General features: G+C 37.6%; 2 protein-coding genes and 1 pseudogene across 6 annotated transcripts; all 3 read left to right on the top strand.

Annotated features, from left to right (window-relative positions):
• Positions 1-9,235: 9,235 nt before the first annotated feature.
• On the top strand, positions 9,236-10,882 carry LOC113308431 (DPH4 homolog). The gene is made up of 2 exons (XM_026556897.1): positions 9,236-9,295; positions 10,120-10,882. The coding sequence occupies exon 2, from the start codon at positions 10,151-10,153 to the stop codon at positions 10,676-10,678; it is 528 nt and encodes a 175-aa protein (XP_026412682.1). The 5' UTR covers positions 9,236-9,295; positions 10,120-10,150; the 3' UTR covers positions 10,679-10,882.
• LOC113308430 lies at positions 10,850-15,055 on the top strand. Of its 5 annotated transcripts, none has more exons than XM_026556896.1 (9): positions 10,850-11,215; positions 11,357-11,438; positions 12,137-12,246; positions 12,352-12,486; positions 12,573-12,660; positions 12,771-12,868; positions 14,093-14,209; positions 14,295-14,723; positions 14,841-15,055. In XM_026556896.1, exons 1-7 carry the CDS (start codon positions 11,205-11,207, stop codon positions 14,118-14,120), a joined length of 552 nt encoding a protein of 183 aa, XP_026412681.1. In that variant the 5' UTR covers positions 10,850-11,204; the 3' UTR covers positions 14,121-14,209; positions 14,295-14,723; positions 14,841-15,055. The 5 variants fall into 5 exon arrangements, with proteins under 5 accessions (XP_026412681.1, XP_026412680.1, XP_026412679.1 ...); XM_026556895.1 differs by having other exon boundaries at positions 14,289-14,723; XM_026556894.1 differs by having other exon boundaries at positions 14,072-14,209.
• Positions 15,056-15,748: 693 nt separating this feature from the next.
• Positions 15,749-18,801, top strand: LOC113308429 (annotated as a pseudogene).
• The last annotated feature ends 644 nt before the right edge of the window (positions 18,802-19,445 follow it).

Below are 19,445 nucleotides of genomic sequence, written 5' to 3'. Positions count from 1 at the left end.
CTAAGCTTACGCTTTCGTGTACACAAGTCCTTAAGAAAATTGGCATAAGTGGGAGTATGCTTAATCGCATCTAACAATGGGAGGTTGATAGTAACCTTCTTAAAAACCTCCAATATATCATTAAATTTGAACTCCCTCTTAGTCGGAACTAGCAGCTGGGGGAACGGGGGCTCTGGGAACAAATCCGGGCTCAGCAAGACCCTCATTGGTCTCTTTGGAGACTCTATCAGTCTCCTCATTTCCTGGCTCATAAGGGTGAACTACAACATGTTCACTATCAGGCATGGCAACCTTATTGTCAACTTTCTTTCCACTCCTAAGGGTTGTAATAGAATTCACATGATTGTACGATTTCTCTCCTTTAGGATTGGGTTGAGTTTGACTAGGAAACTTACCCTTTTCCCTCAAAGATTCATTTATCTGACTAACCTGGTTTTTTAACTCAGAAATAGCTTGGGAGTTAGCATAACCTATATTTTTACTTTCTTCTATCCCTTGAGCAACCATTTGGTTGATCTTCTCAGAGTTTTTAATAAATGAGGCTAGAGTGTCTTCTAAACTTGTGATCTTTTTATCCGAGGGTTCTGAAACTAGGATTGACCTGAAGATTTCTTAGCATAACCAAAACTTGGGGGAGGCTGAGGATTACTAGATTGTCCTTGATTCTGTCCCTTAGACCAAGAAAAATTAGGATGGTTTCTCCAACCAGGGTTGTAGATCTCTGAGTATGGGTCAAACTTCTGACGGTTTTCAAACCTAGCGTTGTTATAAACAACATGGGCTTGTTCTTGACTAACATGACCTTCCCAAAACAAGTTATTGGGCTCTATTCCACAACCAGAGACTTGAGAGGCTCTAATCCTATCATCAGGTTCAACAAGAGACCTATGTTTAGGCTGATTCAATTCCAAAGCTTCTAACCGACAAAGCAGCAAACTTAGCATCTGACTCGAAGCTTGTATCTACCACATTGGTGCTACTTCTATTGACCAAGAATCTTTTAGGGGGTTCAACACAAGACTCCCACTGTTGGGATTTTTCAGCGATAGCTCCTAAGAAGGTAAAAGCATCATCAACATTTTTATTAGTGAACTCACCAGCGCACATAGACTCGACCATGCCTTTGGTCGAATAGTCTAGACCATTAAAAATAATCTCTACAAGTTTCATCTTATCAAATCCATGGTGAGGACACTGGGATAAGAGATCATTGAATCTCTCTAAAAACCTATAAAGAGACTCTCCCTCTTGTTGCACACTAGCACTAATTTTCTGCCTAACAACTGCAGTTTTATGCTTAGGGTAGAATTTCATATAGAAAGCATCAATAAGTTCCTGCCATGTTTCAATGGATTCAGATGGTAAGTTGTTCATCCAGGTCTTGGCTTTATCTCTCAAGGAAAAGGGAAACATCTTAAGTTTCAAAACTTCATCAGTGAGGTATTTTATTCTAACTGTCCCACAGATTTCCTCAAAGTCCCTAATATGAAAATAAGGGTTCTCATCATCTTTTCCTAAGAATATAGGGATCATCTGAAGAATACTAGGTTTTATCTCGAAATTAGCCGTATTGGCTGGCAATTTAATGCACAAAGCTCGGTCGGTCCTAGTTGGGAATATGTAATCTTTCAAAGTTGACATCGCTGGCACAACTGAAGTACTAGGGGTACCTTCCTCACGAAGAGACATATTTTCAAAACTGAAGTTTCTAAAAACAGGGCTCTCAAAAGAAGAGTCTTCGAGCTCCCCGCCTTCACAAGAAGAACTACTAGGTTTATCACTAATCAAACGACCTAGAGTGTTTCTTTTCCAAGCCCGCTCTCTAATAACCTCAGGCATACACTAGAAAAACAAAAGAAAAAGAAAAGTCCTAAAAGGAAGGGAAGTTCTATGCAAACACAAACAAGGCTGACTTCACCACAACAAACCTACTGATTTCTAGCAAACAAAAAGCATGATGGCTCCACTTAGATTGTTTCTAGACCAACTTTTAATCCTTCGAAAGGGAATTCGTTACAATTTAAGCAAACCCCTCTGGAATCAATCCGAGTCAAAGTAAGTTGAATAGAGGCGAGGGAAGCTGCGTGGAGATTTGATACCCAAGGCCTCACCGCATTACAAGGCGGCGCAGTCACGCATTCAACTCACAGAAACCATTATGAACTTCGAAGTATGCTTAAAAGAGTAACCAATATTTTTCGAACGACTTTCCTATTAAGCTCGTTACCCTATAGGTCTCGTTCTAGTCAGTATTTTAAGCTTAGGTTCGCGTTTGGTATCGTTTTCCTAAGGCGGGAAAGAAGAGGACGGTGATAAAATCCGAACCCTTATCTTGTATGGCCAGTCCTTGCCCTTTACTAGGAAATTAAAGCAGCCGTTTTCAGTTCCTCGACATATATTCACACGAAGGAAGACAGTAACTCGCTGACAGGGGATTCGCGAGTGTTTCGACAAACTTACCTCCCATTCCAGACGGGGGATGAACCGTTGTAGTCGACTCGATCCACGACTCCTATGTCATGTACGAACCCGAGAGGCCGAGACGATATCGTAATCGTCGTCCTTCTCTGCACACGGTTTATATTTAAACTACCCTTCCGTAGGGTTTAAAAATAATGTCCCAAAGTTTAAAGTCCAAAGTCCAAAAATAAAGTGCAAAAGAAAAGGAAAGTCTAAAAAAATAAAAATGTCTCTCTTTTTTTTATAAAAAAAAAAAAAAAAACTTCTTCTTTCGCTCATTTCGCTTTTCCTTTTACTCCAAGTCTTTAAGTATTCACCAAAAGCTTTGGCAAAATTTTCTTTCGCTCCAAATTTCAAATTTTGTAAGGAAAAGACAAAAACCCAAAAACGTAAAGAAGAAAATAAATAAATAAATAAAAACAAATAAAAACCTAAAAAAGAAAAAAAATCTAAAAACTCTAGCCTAAAGACAAGCCCGCGTCGGCGGCGCCAAAAATTGATGGGATTTTCAATTGAGTTTAGTAATAGGTTCGTTGAGGCTTGTGAAAGCAAAAGATTCTAGACTTAATAAAACTTAAAATAAAGAAAACTTAACTCAAAATTTGATTTCAAGATATGAGAAAATAACCAAGACACTGATTTCACTATTACACATGAATGAATGATGGTAAATAACCCAAAACTCTAATTATCTTTAAGTCCCTTATTTTCTTAACTCACAAATAATCAGGCAAATTCTCAAAAATTAATTGTATCCCTAAGCATAGATTATCTAATTAAAGCATAACCTATCTAATTGAATCACAACTAATGAAGAAAATTATGCAAACAATTAAAAACTCTGCAAAAGCAGTGATTGAGTGAATTATAATTAAATATTAGAGAAAATATAATAGTTACCAAATTATTCATGCGTAAATATCTTTCTCAATGCCTTGGTTGTGAGAGAATTAGCACATCATCATGTTGGAAACACGCTCGAAATTCATTATTATTGCTCAAAAATGGTTTACAAATGATGAAAAGGGAGAAATATAATGAAAACCGGGTTTGTGACAATTATATGTGTTACAAACCAGAACGATACACAGTATGTGTCACTGATATTGTAGCAAATAAGTATGCCTTTGATGTACGACCCTCGGCTGTGAGTCGTTATCACTGTGGAAAAACGACTGTCTTTGCTGGTATGTTCTTCGTGTTCTTCAGCTATGCAGCAGCAGAAATGGTGACTCTCTGCAACTTTCAATTTCTCGCCTCTGAGATGTTCTAAATCCTCCCAATTCTCTCTCCCTTCGCACTCTACTGACCCTCAACGACTTATATAGCTTCACTGCCCCTAAATCTCCCATCATAACTGCATATAATCTTCTATTACTCGGCATTGAAGAAAAATATTCTCGGGAATATTTTCTTCCCAGATTTAACTCCACACGCTGTTTTCTCGTGACATAAGACTCCCAACACGTCGAGTCATCATCCAGAAGTTGTATAACGCGGATCAGGCACATGAAAACCTCTCGATCACACACTTATAACTCGGAATGGACTAACTATAACCCGTGGCACTCTGTTTCCTTCCACGCGAGAATCCATCCAATTTTAATCGATCAAATCACTCATGATAGTTTTTTTTGGGACATATCCCAACTATCCAACAAATTTCAGCCCTTTAGTCTACCTAGAACTCCTTCAAACTTCGATCGAAAATCACACAGTTTTGTTCTTCATTTTCCCTCCAAAATGAAATTCAAAAGAAGAAGATGGGTGCTAAGGATGAATTTGGGCTACGCATAACCTTGGGTGCCCCTTAGTCAAATATGGGGTTCGTATAACAAATGTTCTCTGGGGTGCCTTTAGCAGTTTTTCGAGCCGAATTTTCCGAAAATGTTTATTTCCCAAAAATACCTACAAACACACAAAACACCATAATAAGTACAAAATCGAGTACCAACATAGAGAAAATTGAGGACAACTTAGACACAAAAATGTGTCTATCAGTAGTCACAAACATCTTCGTCTCATCGTTTGTGATTCCACAATATCTGATTTCGCCATCATACGATTTAGATTATTTTGAGGTGATTGATAATACTAAGTTGTTCTTCGGGAATATAAGTCTGGTTTATCAATTGGTTTCTGTTCACCTTGATTTATCAAAAGACGGAACAAAAACTCGTAGGTATTTCTGTGGGAGACAAATTCATCTATTATCGTAGACTTTTCTGTGTGATACAGATTTTTTTATTAAAGTCTTCGACTTTGGGTCGTAGCAACTCTTAGATTTGGGTGAGATCAGTTAAGGGAATCAAGTGCGTAGTATCCTGCTGGGATCAGAGACGTAGGAGCGCAAATGTACCTTGGATCAGTGTGAGACTGATTGGGGTTCAACTACAGTCCAGACCGAAGTTAATTTGTAGTAGGCTAGTGTCTGTAGCGGCTTAATACAGTATGTGTTCAATTTGGACTAAGTCCCCGGGTTTTTCTGCACTTGTTGTTTCCTCGTTAACAAAACTTCTGGTGTCTGTGTTATTTATTTTCCGCATTATATTTTGTTATATAATTGAAATATCACAGGTTGTGCGTTTGAATCAATCAATTGGGAAATCCAACCTTTGGTTGTTGATTGAAATTGATTGATACTTAAACATTGGTCTTTGGTACTGTTCAAGTGATTTCTCTTGTATTCAATTAGACTCGCAGATTTCTATTTGCTTGAGTAAGTATTGAATCAAGAAAGAGATATATAACTCTTTGATATACTTTTATTAAGATTGAGTCTGACTGTCTAGTTGATTCTCTTAAAAGTATATTGGAATTAGTCCATACAGATTGCTAATCAAAATATTGGGTGTGGTTGTTAGACCCCCGCTTTTTCATTGAGTATTCTTAAAAATGATCAATTATGTCATAGATCTTACATAAATTTAGTTATGAAGATTATATAATTAAATTTATCTTATTTTATTGATTTATAGATTTGATAATTTAATCAATTATTTTGGGATATATATAAAAATTGCACCTATGCAAACAACCAACTTCACTGAGTTATGCAACGAAAGACTTACTTAGATTTTCTCTTCACCAGCAATGTAGCTCATATTACAAAGGGGCTAATGCCATGTTTATGCTTCACATAATTGGGACAGTACTTAGGAATCAACAAAATACTAAGGCAAACATATAAGCCAATAAACTCTCTTTTATTATCTTAAGGGAAAGATTACAAAATCCGTCCAACCAATGGACTTACAAGTTTATTCTCTAAGTTTATAACAAAAGCACTCTTTACTGCAATATGGTTCCTCTACACATGAAGACTTACATTTGCAAAGGTTCTCTGGCCTATTTATAATGCCAAGAACCAGGACAATCCGTGTGTAACTCATTTGCACGGCCTATGAACAACCATCTGTCCATAAGCAGTTCCCCTAACCGCCACAATCACTTTTTAACTGCTAACTTTAGTGCTGACTTGCAGAATGGCGCCACACTTGTCTCAAATGGTTAGGTTATGCCAAACTCAGTTATAAAGCCACTTTATAACCGTCTCTAACTTGCTCACTTGATCTGGCATGCGTGTGATGCACACATACTCGTAATTGACATTTTGAACTCAAATCCGACAATCGTTGTGCTGCACCCAACTTGGCCCGTGTCAATGTTCGGCAATGATTGCGCACACTCAACTTGGTCTCTACCAAATACAACAACAGTTGCGCTTCATTCAACTTGATCTCTGCCAAGTTTGGCAATGGTTGCGCTACATTTATCCCGTCATGTACTTAGCTCGTTTGTATTCCAACATCCAAATATCATGCCAATTGAGTTTTGCCTTGTTTATTTCAACTTCATACTTCATATGCATCACTTGCATTCTTTTTGCCGAGCAATAATCATCAATGGCGTATTTGGAAACGCCACTGTTGCATATGCATTGTCCAAGCCTTGGCCAATGCTTGGGACAATGCCTAAGCCATTCCATGACTTGCATTTCATCCTTTATTCATTCCTTAAGATGGGATAACTCTGAATAAGGATATGCAACACTATCACATAGTATTGCATGTGTTAAGTAGCCTTTTTTATCTCGCCCATGTTGCCGCCATATCATCGGCATGTGCGGCTCCATCAGCCAGGCTACAACTTCAATATTGCGCAATGATTATGCGCCATTGTCGAGCCATGTTATAGTATGGAAGGAGCAGGGTTCATTTGCAGGGACTCGAATGCGCAAACGATAATGAATCTTGCACAACCTCTAGGATTAACCACGACGCTCACCGCAGAGACGTGGGCAACGGTATTAACAACCAGAACTGTGACTGAAAGAAGATGGACTAAGTTATTATTTGAGACGGATTCTGAGAATCTCATACACTTCATTAAAACTCCAAAGGAATCCCTTGGTATATTTCAGAAATGATCGCATAAATTAAATACTGAATGCGTCAAATTCCGTGTTGTGCTATTCAGCACGATTATAGAGAAGGAAACCAAGCAGCAGACAATTTAGCAAACTATACGACAGACGGTAGCCAAGCTGGCAGCTACTCAACCTCAATATAGGACCAGGCAAACCCGTATTTTCTTAACCAAATTCTATTAAACGACTCTAGGGGAGTCACCTTTTCCCGTGTAATAACAATTTAGTTGCTTTTATATATTATATATCCATGCTTCAAAAAGAAAAATGGTGGAAAATATCCATCGAGTGTGAAAGAGGTGTAATAAAAAAAGATCAAACAAATATTAATACGAAGATGAAAATTGAATTTCCACCTTGTGATGTACTCAGTGTCCGTCTAGGATGAAACTCAGCGTCCGTCTAGGCTATAAGAGCATCTCCAATTGAGGGTTATAATTTTATTTTTATATGACACGTAGGATTTTAGAACCCCATTTTAGCTAAAACCATCTCCAGCAGTAGGTCCTATAAACCAGGAGGGGTGCCAAACTAAATAAGAAAGTCTTGAAGATAGTGTTAACTACGCCTTTGGATGCACCTCCACGTCATGTTTTCTCTTTTAATAATTAATTTTAAGGAATAAAAATCTCTAACTGTTGGAGATAGTTTTTTAGGAATAAGGTCCTAAATTTGCTCTCTAGATTGACCTCATAAATAAAAAGACTAAATAATAAATCCACATAGGATTTTTTGCACCTTCTATTAGAGATGCTCTAATACGAAAACTGAGCTTAGCACGTTTCTATTTCTTAGCTAGAATCAGGAACAACTAAGGCCAGTTCCTATGGGCATAACAAACTGGCAAGTTTGCCAGTTTTGCACCACTATGGAGCTGGCAAACAAGCAAACTTTCCACTTAGCCAGGCCATGTCAAGTCACTACCGAGCGGTCGAGACTAAACCGTTCGGTGTAATATAAACCGGCCGATCGAAGTTAAACCGCTAGCGATGTAAACTCGACCGCCCACTGCTTATCATCCAACGGTCACCATTTCATCACCCTATAAATAAAATATCCAATTTCATTTCAACTCACACCATTTTTTCAATCTTCCTTCTTTCACTCCACAAAGCCAATATGTCAGTTCGAGGTTGAGGTCGTAAATTAGCTTAGCTGAAAATGAATCCATTTGTAGGAATTATGTTCTTGTTACACAAGATATGGCTAATGGTGCACAACAAGATCAACATACTTTATGCAAAACATATTTCAGAGATTTCAAGTAGAAAAATTGAACCTCAATAATCGAGATGCAAATACTTTGTATCATCGCTTTGGAGTAATCAACAAGGATGTGATCTTGTTTGTTGTTGCGCTTATTGAAGGCCATTGAAACCGAGTAACTGGTCAAACCGAATCTGATGTGGAGCAAATGCGTCGGGTTGAATGGCGCAACAAAGTGGGAAATTTTTTTCAATTTGAAAGTTGTTACTTTATCTTGAAGGTGTTTCCCAAATATGATGCATTTAGATTTGCATTTGTATGATGCATTTATATGTAATCAAGATTTAAAGTTATTATCAAAGTTTAAGTTTAAGATATAAATATAAACTAGTGCATCTTTCGTTAAGTTTGATCATTTACATTAGTGCCCCTATCAATAGTCTAGATAATTTACATTAATACCTCTTTCATTAATCTAAATAATAAGATATAAACTAGACATAACTTATTACAATAAAGACTCTAAAAATAGAATTTTGGGACAATGTTTTTGATCTTGTTTATCTTCTTCATTTCACCAAACTTTCAATCAGTGCGCTAATGAACGGAGTTTCCTTTGTTTATCTTCTTTTTTGCCTTCAAATTTTCCTTTCCTTGAACTTTTCTTTGTCTTTTCTTAGTTGGAGGTTTGATTTGGTTAATATCCAAAACTTGTAGACTTCTTTGGTTTTTACCTATTTCTTTATAACCATCACATATCTTACTAACGACGGCTTCAAACACCACTCCGGAAAAATCAAGTTGGGTAGCCAAGTCAAGTTGGGAATCAAACTTTGCCATATTGTAAGAAAAGATAGATTTTTTTTATGTAAAAAATTTGGTGTAATTTTTGTGTTTGAATGTCACATTTTTATAGAGGTAGAGAAAGAGCCGTCGGAGATTTAAAATTAACCGACTCGACCGCTGTCGGTGCAGTCTTTACCGTTCGGTTGAGACTTGATCGCTTATCTTTTTCTCCACAGTGTTAGCGACACGACCAGTTTGCCAGGCCAGCTGGCGTGGCAAATGGGTGGGTTAGCCACCCCATACCAACCGGCCTAAGCAAAAGCTTTTGCAACGTTAAAGCTAATAAATGAGCCTTAGCAGTTGGCATTAGTTATACTGCTGAAATCGTTTGCGTCTCACAATTTACATCACAAGGTATCTTCTTCTCTCAATTTTATTTTGAAATTTTGATCTAAATTTTGAGGACATGTCAAGCTAATAAATAGATCGAATTGGGGTTTGGGTTTCTTTTACCAGTTGGAAGCTCCGTATACTTGATATATATTAGGAACTCTTGATTCTTCTCCCTTGATTTCTATGAATTTGTTAAAAACTAAAATTAGGGTTTATGGGGGTGGGAGGTGGGGATATAGTATAATTCGTTTTCTATTGAAAATACAGGGGTTGTGTGTTTATTTTTATTTCTTCTTAACTAGTATATTTGAGCAAGTATAATTGTTGCGATTTGGTAATTAGGTTTTCTTATCAAACAATTTAGACCTTGACTAGAAAAATAAGATTGTTTTGTAATTAGACTCATTACTTTGTTTATTGATACTGTATAGCACAAGTAGAGTTGCTACCTTAAAAACTTAAGTTCTCAATATCTGTTTCATTCTTTGTTTACTGATAATGCTGTTGGATTTTGTCAAACTTTTAATGTCTAAATTGTTGTACATGCATCTTGCTTGTGTTTGTGAGACAGTCGAAAGATATTTACTTTTTCTTTATGTGAATGCTGAACGTCAGTTCCACGTTTTTATCACTTCATGGCCTAATTAGCTCCTTTGCTTTTCTTATTACTATAGTTGGAAATGATTTAACTGTGAGCAAATGTAATTTCAGTAGGTATATTAATCACAAGTAATTTTCTATCGAGCATCAGAAAGTCGGTACAGACTTCTATTATCAGTTGCACTATATTCTTCTATCTTTATGGTCTCATTTTGCGCCTCTTTCCTTATTGTTTGAGTTTGCAGTAAAAGCGGTGTGGTTGATTAACTCAAAGCTATGCTTTTGGATGGGAAAAGATCTGTCCTGAAAACTCACTATGACATTCTATCAGTGAAGGAGGATGCAGATTATGAAGAGATTCACGCAAACTACAAGAGAGCTGCCCTTAAATCCCATCCTGATAAAACGCGAGCAACAACTGAGGCCTCTGAGATTCAACATGAATCACTAGAAACATTTCTAGTGGTGCAAAAAGCCTGGGAAATCTTGAGTGACTCGAAGACCCGTGGAATTTACGATCGTGAATTGAGGGATTCAAGACGAGATACAGAAACTGCTGAAGATGTTAGTTTAGAGGAGATGATGGTGGAAGAAGCTGGTGAGGTCCTGGAACTCTTTTATGAATGCAGGTGTGGCGATTATTTTTCCATTGATTCAGTTGAACTTGGAGAGATGGGCTATTCTTTGGGCAGGGATGAGAGTAAGATATTTATACGCAGACGTGATTCGATACCGGCCACTGTTATACTTCCTTGTGGGTCGTGTTCTCTTAAAATCCGTCTTACAATCACCACTGGTTCATAGTCATTTCTTACTCATGTAACATATTCAGTATACGTGTCAATCATGCAGTAACGCATCCCCTTTGAATGTCATTGCCTTATTATCCTTTTCTTTTTCTTCCTTTCTTAATGTCAATTTATTCGGCGATGTACTTTCCTGCTCTGGTCCCAATATTGTACTTACAAGCAGCACAGCGGTTTGCATCAATGAAATCATATATTCTCCAAGAGTTCATTACACCAAAATATTGGTATGCTTGTGATTTGAATGACAGATACGGATGCCTCTGTGCTGTGTTGCTTCTTTCAGCTCTCAAGAAACCCTTGCTCCTTTTTAGCTGATGCTGCTAGCTGTGTTCCCCTGGTCTTTCTCTAGTAGTTGAAGGACAAAAAACAACTCCTTCTGATGGGGTGAAATTGGAATCACTAATTATGGTTTATATTGGATCAAGGGATGCTAACGTTTAACACACACATTTGAACAAAAAGGTCTTTCGTTACTTGCTCGTGACCCACTCTAGTTGCCCCCCTCTCTTGAAATCCTGGCTATGCCCTGCCGGTATGTATAAAATGCCTGGGATTTGTTTTTTACTATTTGATATAGTTGATTGTTTAAAAATAAATAAGTGTTTTGATTAATGCGCATTGGAGATAATGGGATAATAATTTTTAATTTTCATGTTTGTGGATTTGTGATTAGGGAAGCATATGAGGAGTTTGAGCATGTTCTTTTAGCGTTAATGTTCGACAAAGACGATCAGACTTCTCCAGTGGCAAGTGAGGTGTGTAGGCTGTTTTTTAAGTCCTCTCCTGATAGTATGGTTGAGTTTCATCAAATATATGTTAAATCACATAAAAGAAACACATCCTTTAGTCACAAAACTTAGGTAGAAGGATTATTGAGGAAAAGAGAACTCTAAGTTCGCTAGCCGAATGGGAGGGGGGGTACTTTTCTTAAGCTTGAGCATTAGTAGCCAGGTGCAACTATTAAGAAAGTTAGGAATATGTAGTGTTGCTTTTATATGCTAGGAGGAGTAAGCGGTATGTGTCAGTTACCGACGGACACACTGCTGGACACAATTAAGAGACTAATAGGAAATTATGTAATGGAAAGGGAGAGGAGTAAAGAAGAGGATGGTGCCTGAAAACTGGGTGCAGAACATTGAGCATCTGGTGTATGTCAATGTACCTGAATTGAAGTTGCTTGTAAAAGCTCTATTTGATTGATAGAAGATAAGTTTAGTGTATCTATAGCAGTTGGTAGATAATTTTAAGTGTATACGTAGGTAGGTGTAATCAACTATCCCCAGGACCCAGTATCTGAAATTCTTTCTATGCTGAATTTGACAACGCATACTACTGTTCTGCAGCTTGTGCTTGACAGCCGTATTCGTGTCTGTGCAACCAATCTTGATGGTGCATCCTATAGCAATATTAATTGAAATAATAAATATAAAGTAAGTTGTTATTTTCGTTTCAGTGGTCTGAAAAGAGGCGGTTTGACATTGCTGGCTTGTTATCATCTGTTCTTCGAGTTCACTTGCAAGCATTTGACCCAATCTTTTCTATGACATTGGGATACTTGACAAGGTAGTCACCTGCGTTTGTTCTTCCATTCTTTACTAAAGGAAAGTAGAAGCCCAGGTCTCATCTTTCAGCTAGTGATATGTTATTTGTTGTCTTACAACCATACAGCATGCACGAAGGATTTTGCTTTCGCCCAGGCATTTCATCACCTGTTTCAGATCTGACGGAGGGATTGCTTATTGAGGAACGCGACCCAGCTCCTACTCCACAAGAAAGCTTGCTAGAGGCACTCCATTTGAGGAGGTAAGTTTTTTTTTTTGCTGAGTAATGAATAGAAAAGGCTCCTTTGTCAATCTGAGGTGCCAATTTCTGAAGTTGTGTCATGACAGATCTTTTGTTTTTTTTTTGCTTATTGAGGAACGCGACCCAGCTCCTACTCCACAAGAAAGCTTGCTAGAGGCACCTCCATTTGAGGAGGTAAGTTTCTTTTTTTTTTGCTGAGTAATGAATAGAAAAGGCTCCTTTGTCAATCTGAGGTGCCAATTTCTGAAGTTGCTTTATGGCAGATCTTTTGGTTTTAAATTCAGGTGGATGTGCAAGCACTTGCTCATGCTGTTGATCTTACAAGGCAAGGGTTATTGACAGTTTGCGGTCTGCTAAAGGAGATTTGTTACAGGCATTTAAGGTTCACCAGTTTCTATCTATATAGTTAAAATTGTTTGTCTTCGCTTCACTTTTGTTGGTTTTTCATCATTAAGTGCCATCCACTGTCCTGAATAGGCAATTTTAGACTTATGTGGAAATTGGTTTTGTAGTTTTATAAAGGTATGTAGGAGTTCGGGTAATAGGTTGATGTTACAGATAGTGTTATATATAATCATAATGGCTGTCCTGAATAGGCAATTTTAGACTTATGAGGAAATTGTTTTTGTAGTTTCATAAAGGTATGTAGAACAGTAGGAGTTTGGGTAATAGGTTGATGTTACAGATAGTGTTATATACAATCATGATAACAGTACAAACTTAATCAGAACTAAACATGTACAACTATATTAAGCTATGTTGGGATTGTTTTCCAAAATCATCTGGTTTCAACCCAATGTGACTGTAGTATGGCCCTCATAGTTAAGTTCCTATGTTGGTTGATGAGAGTCCATCTCACCTTGTTCTGTTCGTGTTATTTGCTAGAAGCTGCTGCGTGAGACGGGAAATGTTGCATGTAATCTTGATTCTTGTACAATTGGTTTATATACGTATTGTTCAAGGATGTCAAATGGTGAATCATGGGATACATAAAAAAAAATATATACAACTTAAATTGAATTTATTTGATTTATATTAGATGCAAAAAAAAAAAAAGCAATATGAGATAAAGACTATTCTAATGTCTATTATAGTAAAAACAGTTGAGATATAAAACCTCTGGAAGTATAGGATGAGTTAATTTCATCTACCTGTTTTTCATTCTTCATCGGTGTGGTTAATAAGTCGAGAACATCATTTTCTTGTCAACATCAACATCCACGTCATCAGTTAAGAAAGAACGGTATCTTGAACTTGGTATATGGCCTTGTCTTGTATGGGTAGTCAAACACCAAATATACCCTTAATATAGGATGTTAGTGTCATTAAAACGGAAGAAAAGAGGCAGAAACAAGATATTCACATGCTTCAACATGGTAGGCCTGAATCGTCCCATTCATGACTCTTAACATTTTGCTGTTTGGATCATACACTTCAAACCAAAAGCGAGTTAATAAGAACAAGATCTGTGTAGGTTTGAATTGATTCTAGCCGTACGGTTTATGATACATCACTGATGATACGTGTTGTTTGTTCCCATTCATTTGTACTGTCCGTCTTTCCTGTGATCTCAACATGGTTTCAGATGCTTATATGCTTATTACAGAATGAATTGTGCCGGTCCTGCCGGATGAGAATGGGTATGTCTCAGTGCTTGATGAGCTTGTTCATGAGCATTGCGTTTATGGGGGTATTGTGGAATGTGGGATTTCATCAGGACATGGTACTTTATGTCATAATGCCTCGCCATTTACTGCTAACGCAAATGCCCATTCATATGAACTAATATTATGGTTTTCCAGCATCAGATATGCAAAGTCTTGGGAGATCTTCAATTACGTGTGAACCTGATCCTTCCAATGGTTCCTTGTTAGATTGCTCTACTAACATGGATGTGCAGCCGTTTAAGTACTCCAATGGTGAAACTTCTGTTGGCAAACCTGATTTAATTGGCATTCATGAAATTAAGGATTAGAAGTTTCAGAAGATTAGAAGTCCTGAAATCGAGAAGATTGCAGCACAAGTAGTCCTGAAAACTATAAAAAGTTTCAGAAGAACAGAGGTCATGGGACTGGAGAAAGGAGTGGACACAAGAGATGGAGAGGTAGGAATGAGGATTGGAAGTTGGTCGTGATATTCTCTTACTGGGACCAGCAAGCAAAAGCTTAGCGACCGTGACCATGCTGCTGATAAATCTATGCCAAACGAAAAACAGGTGTTTTGACTTTTAAACAAGGGTCAGTCCGTAGCTCAATTTTTGTAAACCACAACTTACCTGTTTAGAAAGATGATCTTATCCCTCCATACCCTGAACTTGTTAGTTTACTGATAATTTTTTTTTTTTTTTTTTGTAGGTTTCAGTAAAACGTCCTGCTTCAGAGATTTTCAATATTTGGAGGAGTACAAATATGATATTGTGCTGGAGATGAAGGAATTAGCGAGTAAGGGAGTGACCGTGGAGGTTGTAGTCTTGTAGAGGAGATTAACGCCCTGGACCCTAACTTCTTTGTGCAGAATCCTGTTTTTCTATTTCAACTTAAAGCAAGTAATTATTGCCATATTTTGCCCTGATATACACCCTCCATCCTTGAAAAATAAGAAAGTACCTTGATGGTTTAGTTAATGGCATCACACATTGACCTCTGTGATGCATCAGGGCGAGTTCCTTAAGTTGGTCAGCTCTAGTGATCATTCTGGAGCTCTAAAGGTTGCTTCCTCGTATAAGTCATGTCTAATTTTATCCATTCAATTTGTGGCAAAATAGTTCGCTAATAAAAAGTTTCCAGGATCTGATTAATGTCCATGCCTTGAAAATGTGCTATAACTAAAGTTATTATGTAGTTGGACTTGATTCATGAGTTGATAAGAACATTCAAAATGAAGGATATCCAGTTTACAAATCATATTCTCCATCGATCCATTCTAGTGATTGGTATAGGATGTCCCGTGGTTGGCGAACAGTAGCACCCAGTCCTCTGCTTGCAAGACACCTCTGTCACCAACAAGACATTACTAGCCTGGTCTGAGTGCATGGGCCAAGTTGCAATAGGTACACAGCCATGCTTACACTTTCCATGCAAGAATTCCAGCCGCCATGGCTTAGGCAGTGATCGGAACCCAAGCTCTAGGATCCCAAACTCTCTCGGCAGTTCAGTTGTCCGAACTAGACACTGATTGGAACATCTCAGTTGAGGCTATTTTAGTCATAATATTTTCCTCTCACTCTCTATATCCAATTCTTCTTTGCTACGCTGACAAAACAAAAGAGTCAAAAGAAACTAGTTCAAAACAGTACATTAGTTTCCTCTAAGCTTCCTTCCTCATCGTCTTCACTTCGGTTGTAAAATTTCTCTTCGGTTTCACGCAATCTAGAACAAGAAATATGGCTATGTCGGTCGAAGGTAGGAATATTCTTCTTAAACCAATTAGTTTCTGTTTAGCAATTCGATTTGGTATCCTTTTGTAACCTCTAGTATTTGTTTCTGTGATTCATCAAAGTTATAGTTCGATTTTTTTGTTAGTACTCTGATCATCGATTCAGGAATCGGGGTCAAGGGGTTAATTTTGTTTTATTTAGAGTGTAGATCCTTTCGTACGATTGATTGTAGGATGAGAAATTGGACTACTGTTGAATTAGGGTTTTGGTTTTTAGGTGAAAACTTGTCTTTCTTTTGTTGTTGGTGGAATTATATAGTAGCTCTTTGGATTTTGAGACGAAACTAGGTCTTATACTCTTATTGTTCTTCGTGAGAGTTCTAACTGGTTTTTCTTTCTTTTGCCGGTTGGTGCTCCTGGTGTGGTGGAATTGCTGGTTCTACAGTGTAAGTTAGAATATTTTTGTTTCCTTTTTTGTTATTTTCTTTGGCCTCGCTTGGTATTGGGAAAAGTTTGCATTGTGCAAACTAGGGAATCAAAATTCATTGTAGGAAGTAGATTGACTTTTTGGGGGTAGAGTAGTGTTGAAGGACTGGAAAAAACAGATTTCTTTCCCATATCTTCTGATGGAATTTCAGCGTTAACATTCGTGTAATCTGGTTTCGTGATATTGAGGAATTGAGAATTGCGAGGAAGGGGGTTCTTTATATTATCCAGTTTTATTTGAGTGAAAGGCAAAGAATAGATGGATCCAGTGGAGGGTGAGAACTCATTAGCTACTCTTGCTTTTATGGAGCTTGCACTAGAGCAGGCAAAGCTCGCATTGAACAGCCTAGAAGTGCCAGTTGGATGTGTCATTGTTGAAGATGAAAAGGTTATTGCCTCGGGGAGAAACAAAACAAATGAGACACGAAATGCTACAAGGCATGCAGAGATGGAAGCCACCGATTATTTGCTTGAGCAGTGGCAAAAGAATGGACTTTCAAAAAAAGAAATTGCAATAAGATTTTCAAAGTGCGATCTCTATGTTACATGTGAACCATGTATCATGTGTGCAGCAGCTATATCAATTCTTGGAATAAAAGCTGTATACTATGGTTGTCCTAATGATAAGTTCGGAGGCTGCGGATCAATCTTGTCATTACATTCTAGAAACACTGAGCACTTATCTAGTGGCGGTGCTTCGGAAATGAAAGGCTGCTTTACATGTAAAGGAGGAATAATGGCATCTGAAGCTGTTTCTCTTTTTCGGAGTTTCTATGATCAAGGAAATCCCAATGCACCAAAACCTCACATGCCAGTTCAGGTACCACAGTGATTTCACTTAGCTCTGGCGTTTAATCTTGATCAAATTTGTAATATGCCAACACCAAATACTTAAACTCTTTGCTAGCCCCTCTGATGCTGTCATTCCCAAGTCTCAGATAAACAGCAAAGTACATATGTCTCTCTCTCACACAGCAGCCGAACTAGGTTGGTTTGTTTTTGGGAAATAGAGAATAAGTCGATTAGAAACTCAGACTTGAGAAAAAGTGCAAACTACGATTAAATGTAACACTTGCTTTATATCAAGTTATGGGACTTTTTCTTATTCGCATCATGCAAATTTTCCATTGATACCAAGCTGGGCCTGAGAGTGAAAAATCTCCTTTTAATTTTGAAAGATATCTTACCATGACAAGAATTAAATTTGCAGGCTTGCAGGGCTGGCTTTCATGTTCTCAGCTAGCATTTTGTTGCAAATTCTGGTACACTTTTAACTTTGGTCTCGGAGTACTTTGATTATACATTTTTTTTATCAAATATTGTCCTGATCTGTCGTTCGCTCCATTTTATTTGTTCGCTCCATTTTATTGGTTCTAATGTGACAGCTGTATTATCCAAACATAAGTAGATGTAGAACAATTGTTGTTGTTGTGTTGTCATTGGTTAATAGACTCATTTCATTTATTGACAGGCCTGTGCAATTTACAGCAACTGGTGGCCGATGTTGGCAGGTAACTGGAAGAAAACATTTTGATGGTTCTTATTTTATCTTTGTTTGAGTTAGAAAGGTTATGTTCCATTAGTACGATGGGATCATCCAGTCTTGTGATGATGTGTTACTCTTTTCCCTGTAGCGCTCATGTACGTGATGGTACCTATGCCTTGTTTATTTTTTGGTGGTGGATCCACTGCATTCTTAACCAGCCGTGATGGTGGAGGGTAAGTCTATCTTATCCTTAAAGCACTCCAGTTACTGCGGATGAAGCTGTATTTTGCATGTGTCCAATGGAGTTAAACATCATTATGCATGCGTGAATAAGAAGGATCTCTAGCCAAATTTTACTCAATTCGAAAGTTAGACACACATTATGAAAGTTTCTTATTTGGAGAAATGTCTGCTATCTAGGCATCAAACGTGTTCTATGTGGTTTTTAAGACCGTAATCATGGAAGGTTATAATAGGTGTAAGTTGAATCTATGTTCGGTATGATGGTATGTGGGTCTAAGTTTTGCTTTATGTAGCCTGCAAACTAAGTTTTGCTAATTAAGTTGATTATTGTCCCTTCAGAACAATCTTCTTTATTTCGAATACACTCCAATTGATGTTGTTTTCATTTTCATGCAGCTGGATGGATGCTGCGAAGTTCTTGACAGGAGCATCCGCAGTAGGAAGCATCGCCATTCCTGCAATCCTTAGGCATGCTGGTCTGATCGAAACAGGAGCTATGTTCATTGAGTTCACTTCTTTCTTCATTCTTGTTTGCACTATCATGTGTTTTCATCGTGCTAGTCTTGAAGATGAATGGTGATGGATTTATATTGGAAAATAGAACAAAATATAACAGAGTATTATTGTATGATTTTCTACCAGTGGATTCAAATGTAAAATTTAAGAAACAAAGATCACTTCAGTAATCAAGAACATCCAACTGCAGAACTTGTCTTCCTTTTTTCCGTAACTTCTTCCACTCATGTTTTTGTACTGGTTGTCTTCTGGTAAACCCATGTTGCAGTGAATATCATAACACTAACTTATGGCTACTTCCTCCAAGTTTATCACCAACTTCCACATCCTTGGATTTCTCTCGACCATTTTATGGTCCTGCATTGGTAGCCAAGTTTATCATGAAATTTGACACTTGTAAGCCATTCTCAAAGGCATCTCAAGCCCTAAATGGATCTTTGGAAATATCGATTTTCAGTTCTGGATAGCCTAACCTTGTTCCAATTTCCGAGAGCAATGTAATTATCGATTTTATACAAGGTCATTTTTGTCCAATCCGGTAAATATGTATCTATTTATTCCCTTCTCATTATCTAGGGTTTCATTATCAAAGTCTCCTTCGGTCTGAGGCTCTCTAGCGTTAGTTTTATACTGCAAGTTTCATTAGCTTCTAGCTTTATACTGCAAGTTTCTTAAGAGTCTTGTATCTGTCTTTCCTGTAGTTCAATTTTGTTTTGAGTTTTTTTGTTTTGATTTAGTGTTTATGTTTTACAATAAGCGCAGCCCTTAAGATCGCCTTCCCAAGTTTTCAAACATGGAAGCGTTTTGAGTCATTGCTGCGCAACAGTAATCGAAGGAGTCTCTTAGGGTTTCC

Source organism: Papaver somniferum, chromosome 9 (genome assembly GCF_003573695.1).
Source record: "Papaver somniferum cultivar HN1 chromosome 9, ASM357369v1, whole genome shotgun sequence".
NCBI classification, from domain to species: Eukaryota; Viridiplantae; Streptophyta; class Magnoliopsida; order Ranunculales; family Papaveraceae; genus Papaver; species Papaver somniferum.
The sequence above is the reverse complement of the archived record's forward strand: the minus strand, read 5'-3'. Positions and strand labels throughout refer to the sequence as shown.